Below are 15,170 nucleotides of genomic sequence, written 5' to 3' on the forward strand. Positions count from 1 at the left end.
CCAGTGGCCTTGAGCTGTGTGTGTGTTTTTTCTCTCTGGCCAAATTAAAGGGGTGGCGGGTGGAGCGCCGAGCGGCACCTCGCCTTTAAGGTGCGGGAGGAATTTCCCCTCTAAAGAGAAACAAGGCGACAAGAGACAGATACACAGACACAGGACCGGGGAGACCCCCCCACACCCCCACACACCAACACACACACACACCAACACACACACCCCCATACACAGCCCCACACACAGCCCCACACACACAGCCCCACACACCCCACACCCCCACACACACACCAACACACACACAGCCCCACACACACACAGCCCCCCCCACACACACCCCCACACACAGCCCCACACCCCCACACACCAACACACACACAGCCCCATACACAGCCCCCACACACACAGCCCCACACACCTCACACCCCCACACACACCAACACACACAGCCCCACACACACACCCCACACACACCCCCATACACACAGCCCCACACCCCCCCACACCCCCACACACACACACACAGCCCCATACACCCACACACCAACACACACAGCCCCATACACACCCCCATACACAGCCCCACATCAACACACACAGCCCCCACACCCCACACACCCCCCCCCCCCCGGCTCAGGGGGAGAGAAACAGGAAAAGAAGAGCAACAACAAAAGAGAGAAGAAGATAAAAGTGGCGTTAAAGAAAGGAAAAGGGGGAGAAGGAGACTGTGGAGGTGAGAGGGGAGTGTGATCCCCGGGACACAGGGAGACGCGAGTCGCCGTCTGAGCCCCCACCCCCCACCCCACACATCACCCCCACACCCCACATCACCCCCACCCCACACATCACCCCCACACCCCACATCACCCCCACCCCACACATCACCCCCACCCACATCACCCCCACACCACCCCCCCCCACCCCACCCCACATCACCCCCACACCCCACATCACCCCCCCCACCCACATCACCCCCACCCCCACCCCCACATCACCCCCACCCCACCCCCACCCCACATCACCCCCCCCACCCACATCACCCCCACCCCCACCCCACATCACCCCCCACCCACATCACCCCCCCCCACCCACATCACCCCCCACACCACCCCCCCCCCCACCCACCCACTGGGGTCCCTCATCCATTCGTAATCCAAACTCACTGACACCACACACACACACACAGTGACAGACAGTCATACAGAGAGACAGAGATACGCGTAAACACAGGGAGAGAGAGAGAGAGAGATACACAGAGACTGACACACACACATAGTGACGGACAGACGGACACACACACACACACACACACACACAGACGGAAATACACACAGACAGAAATACACACAAGACAGACAGAGATACACAGAGACTGACACACACACACACACACAGTGACAGACAGACTCACAGACAAGAGAGACAGACAGTGAGACAGAACTACACACAGACAGACAGAGAGATGCCAGAGACTGACACACTCACACTCACACACACAGTGACAGACAGACGCGCACACAGGCAACACACACAGACAGACAAGACACAGAGATACACACAGAGAGACATACAGACAGTGAGAGATACACACACAGAGACACACAGGTACATGTAGCCGGAGACACAGAGAGAGAAACACACACACACACACACACATAGACACCACAGAGATAAACACACAGAGTGAGAGACAACATCTTGCATTTATATAGCGCCCCTCTCGCCGGGTGGTTGCTCGCCGCTTGCTTGAACACACGGAGTCAGACATACAGGCACACCCACACCCACAATAACCGTAGCTGATGGACGATTGCAAACTGTAAACAAGAGGCCAAACGGGGATTGGGGGCTTTGCTTCCCGTCGCTCCTGACGCCTGAATCCCGAGGTGACTGTAACCGGGGACCGGGGGCTGGGGTGTGTGTCTGGGCCGTGGCAGAGTGAGTACCCCTCGCCCGTTGCCCGCAGGTGAAGCTGCCAGCTCTGGGCGACCCCTGCAGGAGCAGCGAGCAGGCAAGGAGAGCAGCGTGTGTGGAGGAGGTGCTGCGGACACGGAGTTCTGTGCTGGCCTTTCCCACGGGGTGAGCAGTCGGCCGGCCGGACGGATTGGACAAGTGGCCCTTTGAGTGAAACTCGCATGAAGCCGACAGGACTGTAGAATTCTGCTCTCGGAGGGCAAGCCTCCAACATGGGGACCAAACAGACCAAAGGGCTGGTGCCCTCGGAGGGGGGGGAGAGCCCCCGTCGCCTGCTGGGCTCCAGGAGGAGGAGCGGGGGCCGGGAGAAGCCGGACTTCCTCTCGGCGATGGTGCTGCGCTCGAGCGAGCGGCTGGGGCGGGCGGGAGCTCCTCCATACCAGCGCCGAGTCAGCATGGTGCAGGAGATGGCAACGCTGGTCCGACAGGGCCGACAGCTCCAGGCCACGCAGCTCCTCAAGAGCCTGCGTCAGGTGAGCGAGCACACACACACACACTCGCTCACACACACACTCACACTCGCTCACACACACTCACACTCGCTCACACACACTCACACGTGCTAACGCACACTCACACTCGCTCTCACACTTGCTCACGCACTCACACTCGCTCACACACGCTCACTCGCACACACACACAGTCACACGCTCACACACTCACTCACTCACTCACACACACATTGGCCATCAGTCACTGGAGGAGAGAGGTACGTGGGGTCTCCTTGCACGTGGGTTGGCTCCAAGGTGACATCTCTGGCAACGGAATGGCAGTCTTGCTAGTCCAGTCCCTGAGCCAGGCAGCTCGGCAGTACTCCAGGGCACTGCTGATGACAGCCTGGCTCATCGGCAGGACCTGGAAGGGCAGACCAGTCACTGGGAGCAGGGACTCTTCCCACTCAGCTGTTAACCGTGCCAGCCAAAGCCCTAACGTGTAGGGTGGTCCTAGCTGGACAAGCAGGGGGAAAGCTTGCCAGGCAGCGCTCTCGAGGGCGATTTTAGTTGGTTGTCTCCTCCGACAATGCAACCCCCACCCCCCAACCCCGTCCCAGTGCTGCATTCACACTGGAGAGTCAGCCTGGACTGTGAGCTCAGAGTAAGGAACGTGGGAGGAGTAGCCTCTGTAACTCCTGTAAGTTTTACCGAGTTATTAATTCAGCCGCTCTCCCTGCTCGGTGAGCACTGGCCTGCGCCCTGCCCTGCCTCGCTCGACCTCCCGAGGTGAAAGCCACTAAACAGGATGAATCAAAAGTCCATACTCATATCGAGTTTTTAATTATTAATTATGTTGTTATTTTAAGACGCTGGTAGAGTGTGCGCGGCTATTACGGGAGATGTTCATGAAAGTTTTTGTCACTGAATTGACAATTGTAAAGTCTATGCGGCAATGCGGTTTGAACATCTCATATAGACCACTGCGTAAGGTCCTTGGATTCACCTTGTTTACATCTAAATTGTTCTTTAACTCGATTCTTCCACCTGACTTGGTCTTAAAATCCAAGGTGCCACAGAATTCCAGAAAAATCTTAAATGCCCACCTGAATGCGGAACCTGGTTCCGTCCAAGAATCGCAGGAACCTGACTCTCAAACTGAGGCCGTCAGTGAGAGAACCTGACCTTCGCGCACACCCTCACCGTCCGGCGGAAATGATCCCAAATTAAACTGGAGTGAAACGCACACTCCACAGCCCAGCGTGCGCCGCTATCACATGCATGTCCTGCGGATAAAACGTTAAGCCAAGGTCCTGTCTACCAGTTCAGGTGGATATTAAAGATCACACGGCACTATTGAACATGAGAGGAATTTTTCTCTCTCGCTCTCTCTCTCTCTCTCTCTCTCGCTGTCCTGGCCAACAGTCCCCCAGATATGACCGTTCAGTCAATCTGTGGCTGTTTGTGGGACACCGCTCTGCGCAAACTGACTGCTGTGTTTCACCAACACACAATCCACAGTTGCAACACTTCACAGTGTATCCTGTGAAGCGCTTTGTCTCGACGACGGGATAAGGCGCTTTATTATTAAATGCAAGGATTATTATTGTTGTTGTTGTAGCCCAAATGCTACCTGTCTGAGAGCAGTCTCTTAGCACAGGACCAAACCTGCGGCTCAGACTGTCCCCGTCTCTCTGCGGCATCCGCAGAGCAACCAACACGAGCTGAAACCCGCAAAGCAAACGTGCTATACTTTTATCTCTTTGGCGTACAGTCGTCACCGTCGTGGGCACATTGTCAGTGTGAGTGGGGAAGAATGTCTCACGGGGGGGGGCGGGTGATCCCCAGCCTCGTTCTCCTGTCCAGGTCTTTGGCTCCCACTTGCTCTCCCTCTCGTCTCCCACCTCTCCTTCTCTTCCTGTTTCTCACTCAGGCTCCATCTCCCACTTTAAACCCCCCCACACCTCTCCCCCCTCGTGGTCAGTGCCCACCCCCCCCCCCCCACCCCGCTCCAGTGGATCCCTATCATCATTGTGAAGTGGTTGGAGGGGCTGATGTTGGCACGGTGTGTGTCGAGTGGATGATGCGAGGATGCTGAGGGAGAGCATGTGGAGATACAGTAATTAACACAGGCTGGTCTCACCCATCATAACATGGCAATACCTGTCTCACACTGGCAGCCTCATTAGCTGACCCCCCCCCCCCACACTGACGTAACCAACACTCGCTGTTTAAGCCAAAACAGCTCCACGGTTTACAACAGCAACTTTTACACAGCGCCCTTCACGAGGGGTAGAGCCTCGGAGACCTTAACGGTGGTGGAGTTTGACACTGAGCCCCGGGGTTGGGGGGGGTGGGGGGGGCGCGCGGTAACCGTAGGCGCGGTCGAAGAGGAAGATCTTTCAGGCGCCATCTGACAAAAGGGGAACGAGGGTTTGAGGGCAGTTCCTGATTCTAATTTTCACAAAAGAAACCCAAATATTCGCATCATCTGAGTCCGCGCTGCATTCCACATCCCCTCCAGACACTTAGCAAAAGGGCAAACGTTAAACTAATCACGTGTCTCGTTGCTTTCACAACTCATCAGATCAGATCGGATCAGTGACAGGGATGAGCCGCGGCCAGGCTGACTCTCTCACGCTGTTTCCGAGTTTCTGGGATAAAAACACAACACACATATTGGCTCAATCGTGTAGATTTTTATTGCAACGCAACTGGTCCTAACTGTGGAAACATCTGCTTGTAGTTAGAGCTGCTCCTGCTCCGCACCCTACAGCGGAGAGGGAGCGAGAGCGGGAGAGACAGACAGGAGAGAGAGATTGAGGGGGAGGGAGAGGAAGCAATGGAGAGAGTGGGGGTGGGGGAGAGGGAGAGTGTGACGGACAGAGAGCATGGAAGAGGGGGAGAGAGCGTGCACGAAAGAAAGTGGGAGAGCGTGCAAGAGAGAGAGAGAGAGAGAGAGCGAGCGTGAGACGGAACTAAGCAACTTTATTCCTTGCTTGAGCCCATCCCCAGGGACTGGCATTGCTGCCCTTTCCAACCACCCCTCGTTCCCCCGCACTCACTGAGCCCCTGCGTTCCTCAACTTTAACCCCCCCCCCCCCCGCCCCCGAAATTCCACCCAGTCTCAGTCTGTGGAACAAGTTTACCTTTAAAATCTAAGGTTGGCTCAGGGTTGTGGACACATTTATGAAATTCCTAATTGGAAAGCTGGTTCCTTTCAGGAAACGTTGTAAACAGTGTCCAAACTCCCACTGTGTTGAAGACGTTTTCTAGGTTTGTGCAGTTTTAGACACTAAGGCAGAATGGCCTCATCCCGGGCTCTGGAATTTCAGGCCTCCCGGATTGGAAGATGGTCAGGAATTTCGGGAAGGATTTCTTTCCGAGCCTCCTGATGACGATAAGCGCCTCGGCCGTGTGCGCGTGTGTTTGTGTGTGTCTCTTCACTGGCTTTACCGCACCGTCTTCCCCAGCACTGTGACCAGAGGGAGAGGCCAGAGAGAGGGAGAGGAGGGGGAGGCAGAGAGTAACACAGTGATAAAGCGCCCACACAGACCAGCGCTTCACAGGATACACTGTAAAGTGAATTAACTGTACATTTTGTGGGCGACAAATATACAGTCAATTCAATTCACCTCAGGCTGGCATCTGGCAAACCAGGTCTCCTGTTGAGATTTGCTTGTGTTGGTTACCACGACCGAATCTGACCCACGAATACAAGTCAGGGGATTGCGGGAAGGATTCATTGAGCTCCTGGCAACAGTTATGCCTTCATTTTAAGGCAGAATGGCCTCTCACAAAGGCTCTGGAATTTCAGGCCTCCGGGATTAGAAAATGGCCCGGAACGTCAGGAATGAACGCTTTCTGAATCTCCTGATGAATCGCTACAATACCCATTCCTACCTCTGTGGGCTGGGATCGGTATGGCAGTATTTCTGGTCTAAGCAGTTTGACGTGCTCACACAGAGGAAGCAGAGAGAGTGGAGTGCAGAGCTAGCTCGAGAATTTGGTCATTAGGAGATGGGTCAGGTCTACGTTGTCCTTTGACAACGGGGGTTTGGGGGTGGGAGGCGGGGGGTTTGGGGATTGTTTATGAGGACAACGCTCGTTCCCTAAGTGGAACGCGGTTTGCTCTAATTCGGCTACTGGGGCTGAGCAGGACCTTAACCTCGCTCACCAAAACAGATCCGTGCTAACGTTTGTTCTCCACACAATCGCCAACCGCTCCTGTTCCCCCATCCTGTTCACTTCTTCCTCGTGAAAGCTTCAACCACAGCTTCCGGCAGCGAGTTCCACTTTCTCACCACCATCTGTGTGACTAAGTTCCTCTTAAGCTCCCTGTTTGTGCGTCAGCCTGGCTCAGTGGCTAGCACTCCCGCCTCTCGAGTCGGAGGATTGTGGGTTCAAGCCCCCACATCGGGTGGGAATCACACAGTCTAATCTGATGTTCCAATGCAGCGATGGGGGTTTGCCACATTGTCAGAGCAAGTGCCGTCCTTTGGATGAGATGTTAAACCGAGGTCCTGTCTGCCTGTTCAGGTGGATATTGGAGACCCCACGGCACTATCGGAAAAGAGAAGGGAGTTTCTCTCTCTCCCGGTGTCCTGACCTACAAAATATACAGTCACTCCATTTCACAGTAAATCCTGTGAAGCGCTTTGAAGATCGAATTCACGATCGCCTTACCCTGAGGTGGGAGGGTGAGCAAACGAGCCGGGCTGAGGTCAACACACTGAGGCCAGAGCCCTCCTCTGATGTGTGCTGGAGCCCAGAGACATCAGAGAGAGTGAGCACTGAATCAGAAGAACACATGGTGCTGCAGACAGCCGCTGAACCTGGGGAGACAGTGGAAAGGTGCCAGGAAATCCAAGCCTCTTATGTTTCGTGCTTCCTGCTGTCCTTCAGTCTCGACTGTGGAAGACTTTGCTGTTGGTACCTGTGTCTGCCTGGTCTCTCAATCCCAAACTCTCCCTACGCTAGCACATTCCCAATGCGCTCAGCTGATTTGATTCTCTTTGAAACAGGCCACGAGAGGCTCTCCTAAACTGTCTGTAATCTCCTCAGCTGTCCCTCCTCTAAGGGAGTTTCTCCTGGTGTCCTGGCCGTCGATCCTCCCGGAAAAATTGGCCGTTTGTGTTTGCGGGACGTTGCTCTGTGCAAATTGGCCACCGTGTTTCTTACCTACAAATACACAGTCACTTCACGTTGCGGTAAATCCAACTGAGAATTCCACGCATCCCACATCCAGATGGGAATCCCAGAGATTGATTGTTGGAATGGAATGCACTCTCTCTCTCTCTCTCTCCCTCTTTCTCTCTCTCCCTGGAGGGACGCATCCTGCTTACTCATCCCCAATTCCGGAAAGTAATAGGAGTAGTAAAAAAAAATGATAACAATGATAATAGTATCATTCCCTCTCCTCATCCAAATTTACCCTAAATCCTCATCTGCTGCTGTTTACAGATGGTCTGGCCTGTGCAACAGCATCTCATTTCAAATCAATTACAGTTTGTAAAGCTTTTTGTGCAGTGTGTGAAAGGCGCCGGTTAAGTGCAAGTTATTAGCATCATTACGATTATCCAGAAGCGCACTCAGCGGTTGGAGTGCACAGAAGCACATGAGAGGCTTGAATGTTGAGTGGAGTCTGTGGTCTTGGAGCCGTCTCCCAGCTCCCACCACCCGGCCCGCGGCAGCTGATGAACAGACCCTCGTGATGTCTGAACCGGTTGGGATTTATCGTTTATCCTGTGAAATAATAATAATAATAATAATAATACAACAACGATAACCCGTGCAATTTGATACAGTGCCTTGCACATCAAATAAGAGGGCGCTGGTATCTCGCACCTTATTATTCCAAAGACGGGATTTTGCCCCTGATATTGGGGGAGTGTTCCCTGAGCCATCGCCCCAGCATCACTCTGAGAACCCGTGTTAGTGCCTCATCGGTCTCCCCCTCTACATCAGCTCGTGAGAGTGGCCCTGGCTCTCTCTCAGCTGCTGGCTTGTGTCCTTGAGTGACCCAGCTCAGCCTCAGGCCCAGCTCAGCACAGCTCCCAGCACTGTGCAGGTCTCAAACCGGCAATAATTCCAGCGATCAGCAAAGCTACAACACGCTGTAACCTGTAACCCTCAAGAGACTCTGCACCACAACCCGCATTGTCGCACTGATAGACACCCCTCACTGTCGCACTGTTAGACACCCCTCACTGTCACACTCAGTCCGGTTTGGATACCCTTTAGCATCGTGATGAGATTCCACGTCTCAGACACCCGGCTGATCACGGTGATGGGTTTCCGCGTGTGTCAGATCACCCACTGACCTAAATGGTTGTCTCTTTCTCTCTCTCTCTCTCTCTCTCCCTCTCTCTCCACCCAGGATTTAGGGATGGAATCCACCTCCCTGGACGATGTCCTGTACAGATACGCCAGCTTCCGCAACCTGGTGGATCCCATCACTCACGACCTGATCATCAGTCTGGCCCGGCACATCCACTGCCCCCGGCCGGTAAGGGATTCGCCACCCAGCGCCAGGGGACAACAGCACAGACACCGCACCCCACCGCACAGGGCCAAGGGGGCCCGGGGGAGGGGTGGGGGGTTGCATAAGGGGGGAACAGCAACGGGCTGTGCTATTCTCGGGCAGTCACACACTTCCCCTCACCCCCAACACGCGCTGTCACACGAACATCCTGTCCTACTCACGCACACTGTCTCACACGCATGCTCTGGCACACTCACACATTGTCACTCACACACACTCACCATCACACTCGCACTGGGTCACACTTATACATGCTCACAAAAACCACACACTCGCTCACTGTCACACTCAGGCGATAATCCTCACACCTACCCCCTGTGTCAGCCTCGCTCACCGCGCCAGGAATAACCCAGATGCCTGTGCCCTGACATTGAGACCCAGGAGCAGTGAGACTGCTGTGTAACAGAACCCAGTCTGTCCCGCTCAGCCCCCGAGGACAGCGATGGTTAATAATAACAACAATAACAATCCTTGCATTTGATGCAGTGCCTTATCACGTCTTCGAGACGTCCCAAAGGGCTTCACAGGATACACCGTAAAGCGTAGTGAGTATGCTTTATGGGCGATCTGTCACATTGAGGCAACAGGCGGCACTGACTCCCTCTGAGCAATTTATCATCATGGTGCAGACAGCGCCAGGCTTCCTGCCATGACTAATGATCTGTCTCTGTGGCCAGAGGGTCATAGAGTTGGAGTTCTGATGGTGAGCACTCTCAGGTCAGGTTTAGCAACAGAGTGAAGCTCCCTCTACACTGTCCGACCACACTCCCAGCTCAGGTTTAGCGACAGAGTAAAGCTCCCTCCCTCCCTCCCTCCCTTAGCATTGTTTGAAAAGAGAAGGGAGTTTCTCTCCTGGTGTCTTGGCCAACAAATCTCTCACTCCACGGCTGCTGTGTTCGTCTACAAAAATACACAGTCACTACACTGTCCAGTGAATCCTGTGAAGTGCTTTGTAACATCCTCCCAATGGGAAAGGTGCTGTATCCACTGTAAGGATGATTGCCAGCCCAGAAACTCTTAACAATCTGCGTGTGTTGTTGGAGGGGCCTCGTGGGAGGTGGTGTGTTGGAGACCAGTTTGTGTGAGGCCCAGGGAGAGGGGGGAGGGAGGTAGTGCAAAGCGTTGCTGCTGAGCTGTTCAGCTCCTGCCGTTTTCTCCGCTGTTATACAGGGAAGTGATTGATGTGGAAAAGCATCAGCAGGGCCTGGGAGCTGAGTCAGCGAGGGGTGGAGGTGGGGGAAAGATTGGTGGGTGGGGGGATTCACGTGCCTGAACGCCCTCTTGCTGAGCAGATCAGCCTTTCTCACTGATTAACGAAGCCACAAACAGAATAAATGTCCATGGGCTAAAATTCACTCTTAGCCCCTGTTCGCTTCCCCTACACAAGCTGGAGCAGCCGGTCTTTGTTGGGAGACTCACTGATACAATGACCTTCTTCCTCATACGCCCGAAATTCCACCCCTTTTGTCATGAAATGGACGCTCGCTGAGAACCGAGGGATGTTAATCACTTAAATTTGATCTTAATCATTAAAGCCCTTTTTCTTGAACGGCTTTTTTCTTAAAGAAGAGAAACTGTTCTCCCAAATGACGACTGGGTTTAAGAGTTTTTCCCCACTGTTTCTGCGTCACCTTATGCGTCGAGAGGCAAAATGCTCTCACAGGCTAAGACTAGGTGGGATTTCAACAACAACTCGCATTTATATTGCACCCTTCACCCAGGGTAGTAATCCGTAGCGCTTGACAGTCTGACACCGAGCCAGGGGGAGAGAGGGGGAGGGGGGGAGGTTGACCGTAAGCATGATCAAAAAGGAAGGTCTTTAGGAGGGATTTGAAAGTGGGGAGGGGGGGAGTGTGGGGGCCTGGTGGAAGGATTGAGGGAGAGAGTCCCAGAGTCCCAACTAAGCCAACTGTCCTCATGGCTGTCCCCTCCCCGTACTCCCTCCTGACTGCTGAGCCTGTCTGTCACTGCGTGTGGGGCCGTCTGTCGCTCACCCGTGACTGACCCGCGTTTCACCACCTGACTCAGACGTGCTCTGAGCGTGTCCGCATTTACATGGGAAATACACGTGTGTAAGAGACACGCAGTGTGCCTCAAGGTCTGTGGTGTGTGTGTGTGTGTCTATGTATTGCAGGAGGGCGATGCGGTGGGAGCCACGGAGAAGGTTTGCCGGCAACTGACCTACCACCTGAGCCCACATTCCCAGTGTCGTCGTCGGGGGCCGGGCAGGGGGAAGCCCCAACACTGGTAGGTTTCTGTGCAGAACATAACGTGGGGGTGGGGGTGTCTGTGTACGTATCTGTGTGCGCGTGTGTATCTGCCTATGAGTCTGGATGTGTGTGTGTGTGTGTGTGTCTCGGCGTTTGTCTGTGCCTTTGTGTGGGAGGGTGCCTGTGTGTGTGTATATCTCAGTGTGTGTGAGGGTTTGCTGGTGTGCGTGTCAGTGTGTATCTCAGTCCGTGTAGGTGTATATTGGCTGTGACTGGGTGTACGTCTCCTCAACCAGTCACAGCTAATACAAACAGACGTGCGTGCCGGAGTGTGTATCCTCATGGGAGGGAGGGAGGGCGGGGGGGGGGCATTTATTTGGGGTAACGTCGCACTCTGGTGCTGGTGCTGGTGGTGGGGGCGGTGTGGGAGGAGGCTTCGGTGGCTGTTTTTGGCATAAATAAACTTGAGACGATTTGCTCGACAGTTGTGTCTGCGAGGACACGGCCCCTTTAAATGCAGTTGTCTCCAGGCCGGGGTGATGGGGTGTGAACATCTGGCGGCCAGATGTTCAGGGAGTTTCATTCCGTCGCTCGGTGAGGTCACTGTGTCCTGGGAAACACCGGCAATGAGGATCCAGCCTGGGGCGGGTGGAGGAGGCCGGGGCAGTGTGATATATGGTGCATAGGCTACAGTGTGTGATATACAGTAGTGTGATATATGGTGCATAGGCTACAGTGTGTGATATACAGTAGTGTGATATATGGTGCATGAGCTACGGTGTGTGATATACAGTACAGTGTGATATGTGTGGACTGGACACCGTATATCACACTGCACTGTCTATCACTCACTGCCTACACAGTGTGATATATGGTGCATAGGCTACAGTGTGTGATATACAGTACAGTGTGATATGTGTGGACTGGACACCGTATATCACACTGCACTGTCTATCACTCACTGCCTACACAGTGTGATATATGGTGCACAGGCTACAGTGTGATATACAGTACAGTGTGATATGTGTGGACTGGACACCGTATATCACACTGCACTGTCTATCACTCACTGCCTACACAGTGTGATATATGGTGCTGGGCCTCAGTGTGATATACCGGGTGTGCTATACGGGGCCTGATCTGCAGAATGTGATGTGTGCTGCACCATATAACAAGAGTAAGAATAATCCCCGCCGTTGACGCAGCGCCTTTACCGCATCTTCGAGACGACTCGGAGCGCTCCACAGGATGCAAGTGTAAAAGTGTAGTGACCGTGCGTTTTGCGGGTGAAACGCGACCCCGGTCTGGAGTGAGCCAGATACAGGGTGGGTGCAGCCCCCCCGCGGAGCGCGTGGCTCTGGGGCTGAGGAGCTAAGCCAGACGTGTTTGTCAGGAAAGAACCTAAACATCAGCAGCTCCGCTCCCCGCAGCCCCCCACCCCCCCCCCCCCCCCGCTCCCCCGCCCCCCCCCCGTACAGACTCTGGTTGGAATGTAATAAAATCTGTATTAACGGCAGCAGTGCTCATGTTGGTATGGCAACCAACGTTAAGCTGTGAGCTGATATGACCGGAGAGGAATGTGAGCCTCGGCTCAGTACCAGGCTGGGCCGCCATCGGGCCACCGACAAACAAGGGGCTTCCCCCCCCAACCCCCCCCAAACACCCTCAGCGGAGGTGCCCTCCAGCACCTCCTCACAGAGGGCTGTGCCATATATCACACCCCACTGTGTACAACATACCACACAGTGTACAGCCTATATCCTATGGGTATCTGGTTGTTAGTCGATTGGCAGATCGCTTTCCAGGGGTAATAATCCCTCCCATTCCCCCCCCCCCCCCCAAAAAAAATGTGGTCACTCAATCTACAGTTGTTTGTGTGAGACGGCTGCGCACAATTGGCCCCGTTTCGCCCACACAATACAGTCACTACCCTTTGCAGCATATCCTGTGAAGCGATTTGAGACGTCTGAACAACATGATAAGCTGCTGTGTCCAATGTAAGGATTATTATCATTATTATTATATTTCTGCGCGCAAACCGGCTGCTGTTGTTTCACCTATAAAAAATACAGTCACTCCACTCTTCTCCAATTCCTGTGAAGCGTTTGAGGCAACTTGATGACGCGATAAGGCGCGATACGAAATGTAAGGATTATTATTATTTTGTTATTATTATTATTAATGAGTTCCTTTCCCTGCCCACCGCCCCCCCCCACCCCCGTCTACTCCCAGCCTGAAGGCCGTGCTGTCGGAGACGGTGGGGAAGGAGTCGGTGGACCTGTCTGGCATCTTCCTGGGGGGTAGGGAGGTGGAGAGGTTTTTGATGTATCTGGAGCAGCAGGGAGGGCACATGGCTAGCATTGAACTCTGCTTCACCGAGCTGACAGACCAGGGCTTCCTCCAGCTACTGCCTTCCCTCAGCCGCCTGCCTCATCTCAGCCACCTCTCCCTCAACGGCAACCGGTTAACCCGGGCCGTGCTGCGGCCACTCACCGACACCCTCAAGCACCCGCACGCCTTCCCCAGCCTGGCCTGGATCGACCTGGGCAATAACGTGGACATCTTCTCCCTCCCCCAGCCCTTCCTCGTCAGCCTCCGCAAGCGCAGCCCCAAACAGGGCTCCCTGCCCACCATCCCCGAGACCGGAGAGGGACTGGCCGGGGAGAGAGAGAGCCTGGCTGGGGAGCCTGAGGTTGGTAATGGTGAGGAGACTGAGGCTAATGCTGTGTCAAACCAGACCTGAAGGGGGGCGACACTATAGGGGGCGTTGGAGCGAAACAACTGAATGCGTGAGGCGTGGCTTTCCCGTGCAGGACGTGGCTTTCCCGAATGGGGCAGGGCTTTCTCCTGTGGGGTGGGGCGGAGCGAGTGCCCCACCGCCAAACAACAACGATAAGGAGCAAATTGCATTTACACAGCACATTTCACGTCTTGAGGACGTCCCAAGGTGCTGGGCAGTTAAGGGTTTGCACCCGAGCTGGGGGTTGTGATCAAGAGGAGAGTCGGTGGCAGACAAGGCTGGTGGGAGGAGAGTTTGGGTGGTGGAGAGTTGGCGGTGGGGGAGGGGGTCGGCATGTTCTCACCCCCCAACCCCGCTGGATCGACTTCTTGTCACTGTTAAATCATGGATTGATTCTTTGTATTTCTTTTGTTAATAAAATATTATTTGAATCAATTTCCAATTAGTTGCTCTTTGGGGGGGGATGGGGGGGCGCAGTGTTTTGGGCACTCTTGGATAATCATCCTATAGTGAGAGAGAGAGAACACGTTGGGGGTAACTGCTGGATTCTAACCGGGTAAAACCCGCACAGCTTGCCATTGATATCGCTGTCTGGCGAGCTTTCCAGCGACTTGTCGAACTAGGACAACCCTTCCCGTCGGGGCTTTGGCCGGCAGGGATAACAGGAGCCGAGTGGGATGACTCCTCGCCCCAATGACTGGTCTGCCCTTCCAGGTTCTGCCGATGAGCCAGGCTGGGCGGTGCTGTCGTCGGCGGTGACCTGGAACTCTGCGGACCTGCCTGGCTCAGGAATATACTGGGAACGTTAGAAACCATAAACCGCAAAGGGTAAAAATCTTGGATGACGTCTTCGGTGCGGACGGTGCGGAAGCTCAAAAGCACCACCTTCTGGATGTTTGGTATCACAGTTGAAAGCCACATATGCTACCCTCAGTAGTTTGGTTTGGGGACCCTCGGTGATGGGTTCCTGCATGCGTCACACTCCCGGACACTATAGAGAGAGAGAGAGAGAGCGAGAAGGCCACCGAGTGAGGAGTTTGGCTGCCAGCGTACTGACACAGCACAACAACAACAACAACAACAACAGCAGCAGCAAAGTGCATTTATACAGAGGCTTTCACTTCAGGAGGGCGTCCCAAGGCACCGGGCACACAGAGTACTGACACAGGGCACACCGTCAGCAACATGGATATTGGAAATAGTTTTTTTTATTATTAATTTCTATCAATATAATGTATATAACATACTATTATTATTTACCATTGCCTGTTTGGAGCACC

General features: G+C 54.2%; 1 protein-coding gene across 2 annotated transcripts; it reads left to right on the forward strand.

Moving 5' to 3' along the window:
- The first annotated feature begins 664 nt into the window (after window positions 1-664).
- lrrc75a (leucine rich repeat containing 75A) lies at window positions 665-14,325 on the forward strand. 2 transcript variants are annotated; one of them, XM_042338875.1, is made up of 5 exons: window positions 665-724; window positions 1,958-2,438; window positions 8,776-8,904; window positions 11,075-11,187; window positions 13,383-14,325. In XM_042338875.1, exons 2-5 carry the CDS (start codon window positions 2,178-2,180, stop codon window positions 13,891-13,893), a joined length of 1,014 nt encoding a protein of 337 aa, XP_042194809.1. In that variant the 5' UTR covers window positions 665-724; window positions 1,958-2,177; the 3' UTR covers window positions 13,894-14,325. The 2 variants fall into 2 exon arrangements, with proteins under 2 accessions (XP_042194809.1, XP_042194810.1); XM_042338876.1 differs by lacking the exon at window positions 665-724 and having other exon boundaries at window positions 1,674-2,438.
- Window positions 14,326-15,170: the final 845 nt, after the last annotated feature.

This window comes from Callorhinchus milii, unplaced genomic scaffold, assembly GCF_018977255.1.
Source record: "Callorhinchus milii isolate IMCB2004 unplaced genomic scaffold, IMCB_Cmil_1.0 Scaffold10, whole genome shotgun sequence".
NCBI classification, from domain to species: domain Eukaryota; kingdom Metazoa; phylum Chordata; class Chondrichthyes; order Chimaeriformes; family Callorhinchidae; genus Callorhinchus; species Callorhinchus milii.

Coding starts and splice junctions, on each gene's coding strand:
- lrrc75a (XM_042338875.1), top strand. CDS start 2,178: ATGGGGACCAAACAGACCAAAGGGCTGGTGCCCTCGGAGGGGGGGGAG. Junction 2,439..8,775: donor TCCTCAAGAGCCTGCGTCAG/GTGAGCGAGCAC, acceptor CTCTCCACCCAG/GATTTAGGGATGGAATCCAC. Junction 8,905..11,074: donor ACATCCACTGCCCCCGGCCG/GTAAGGGATTCG, acceptor TATGTATTGCAG/GAGGGCGATGCGGTGGGAGC.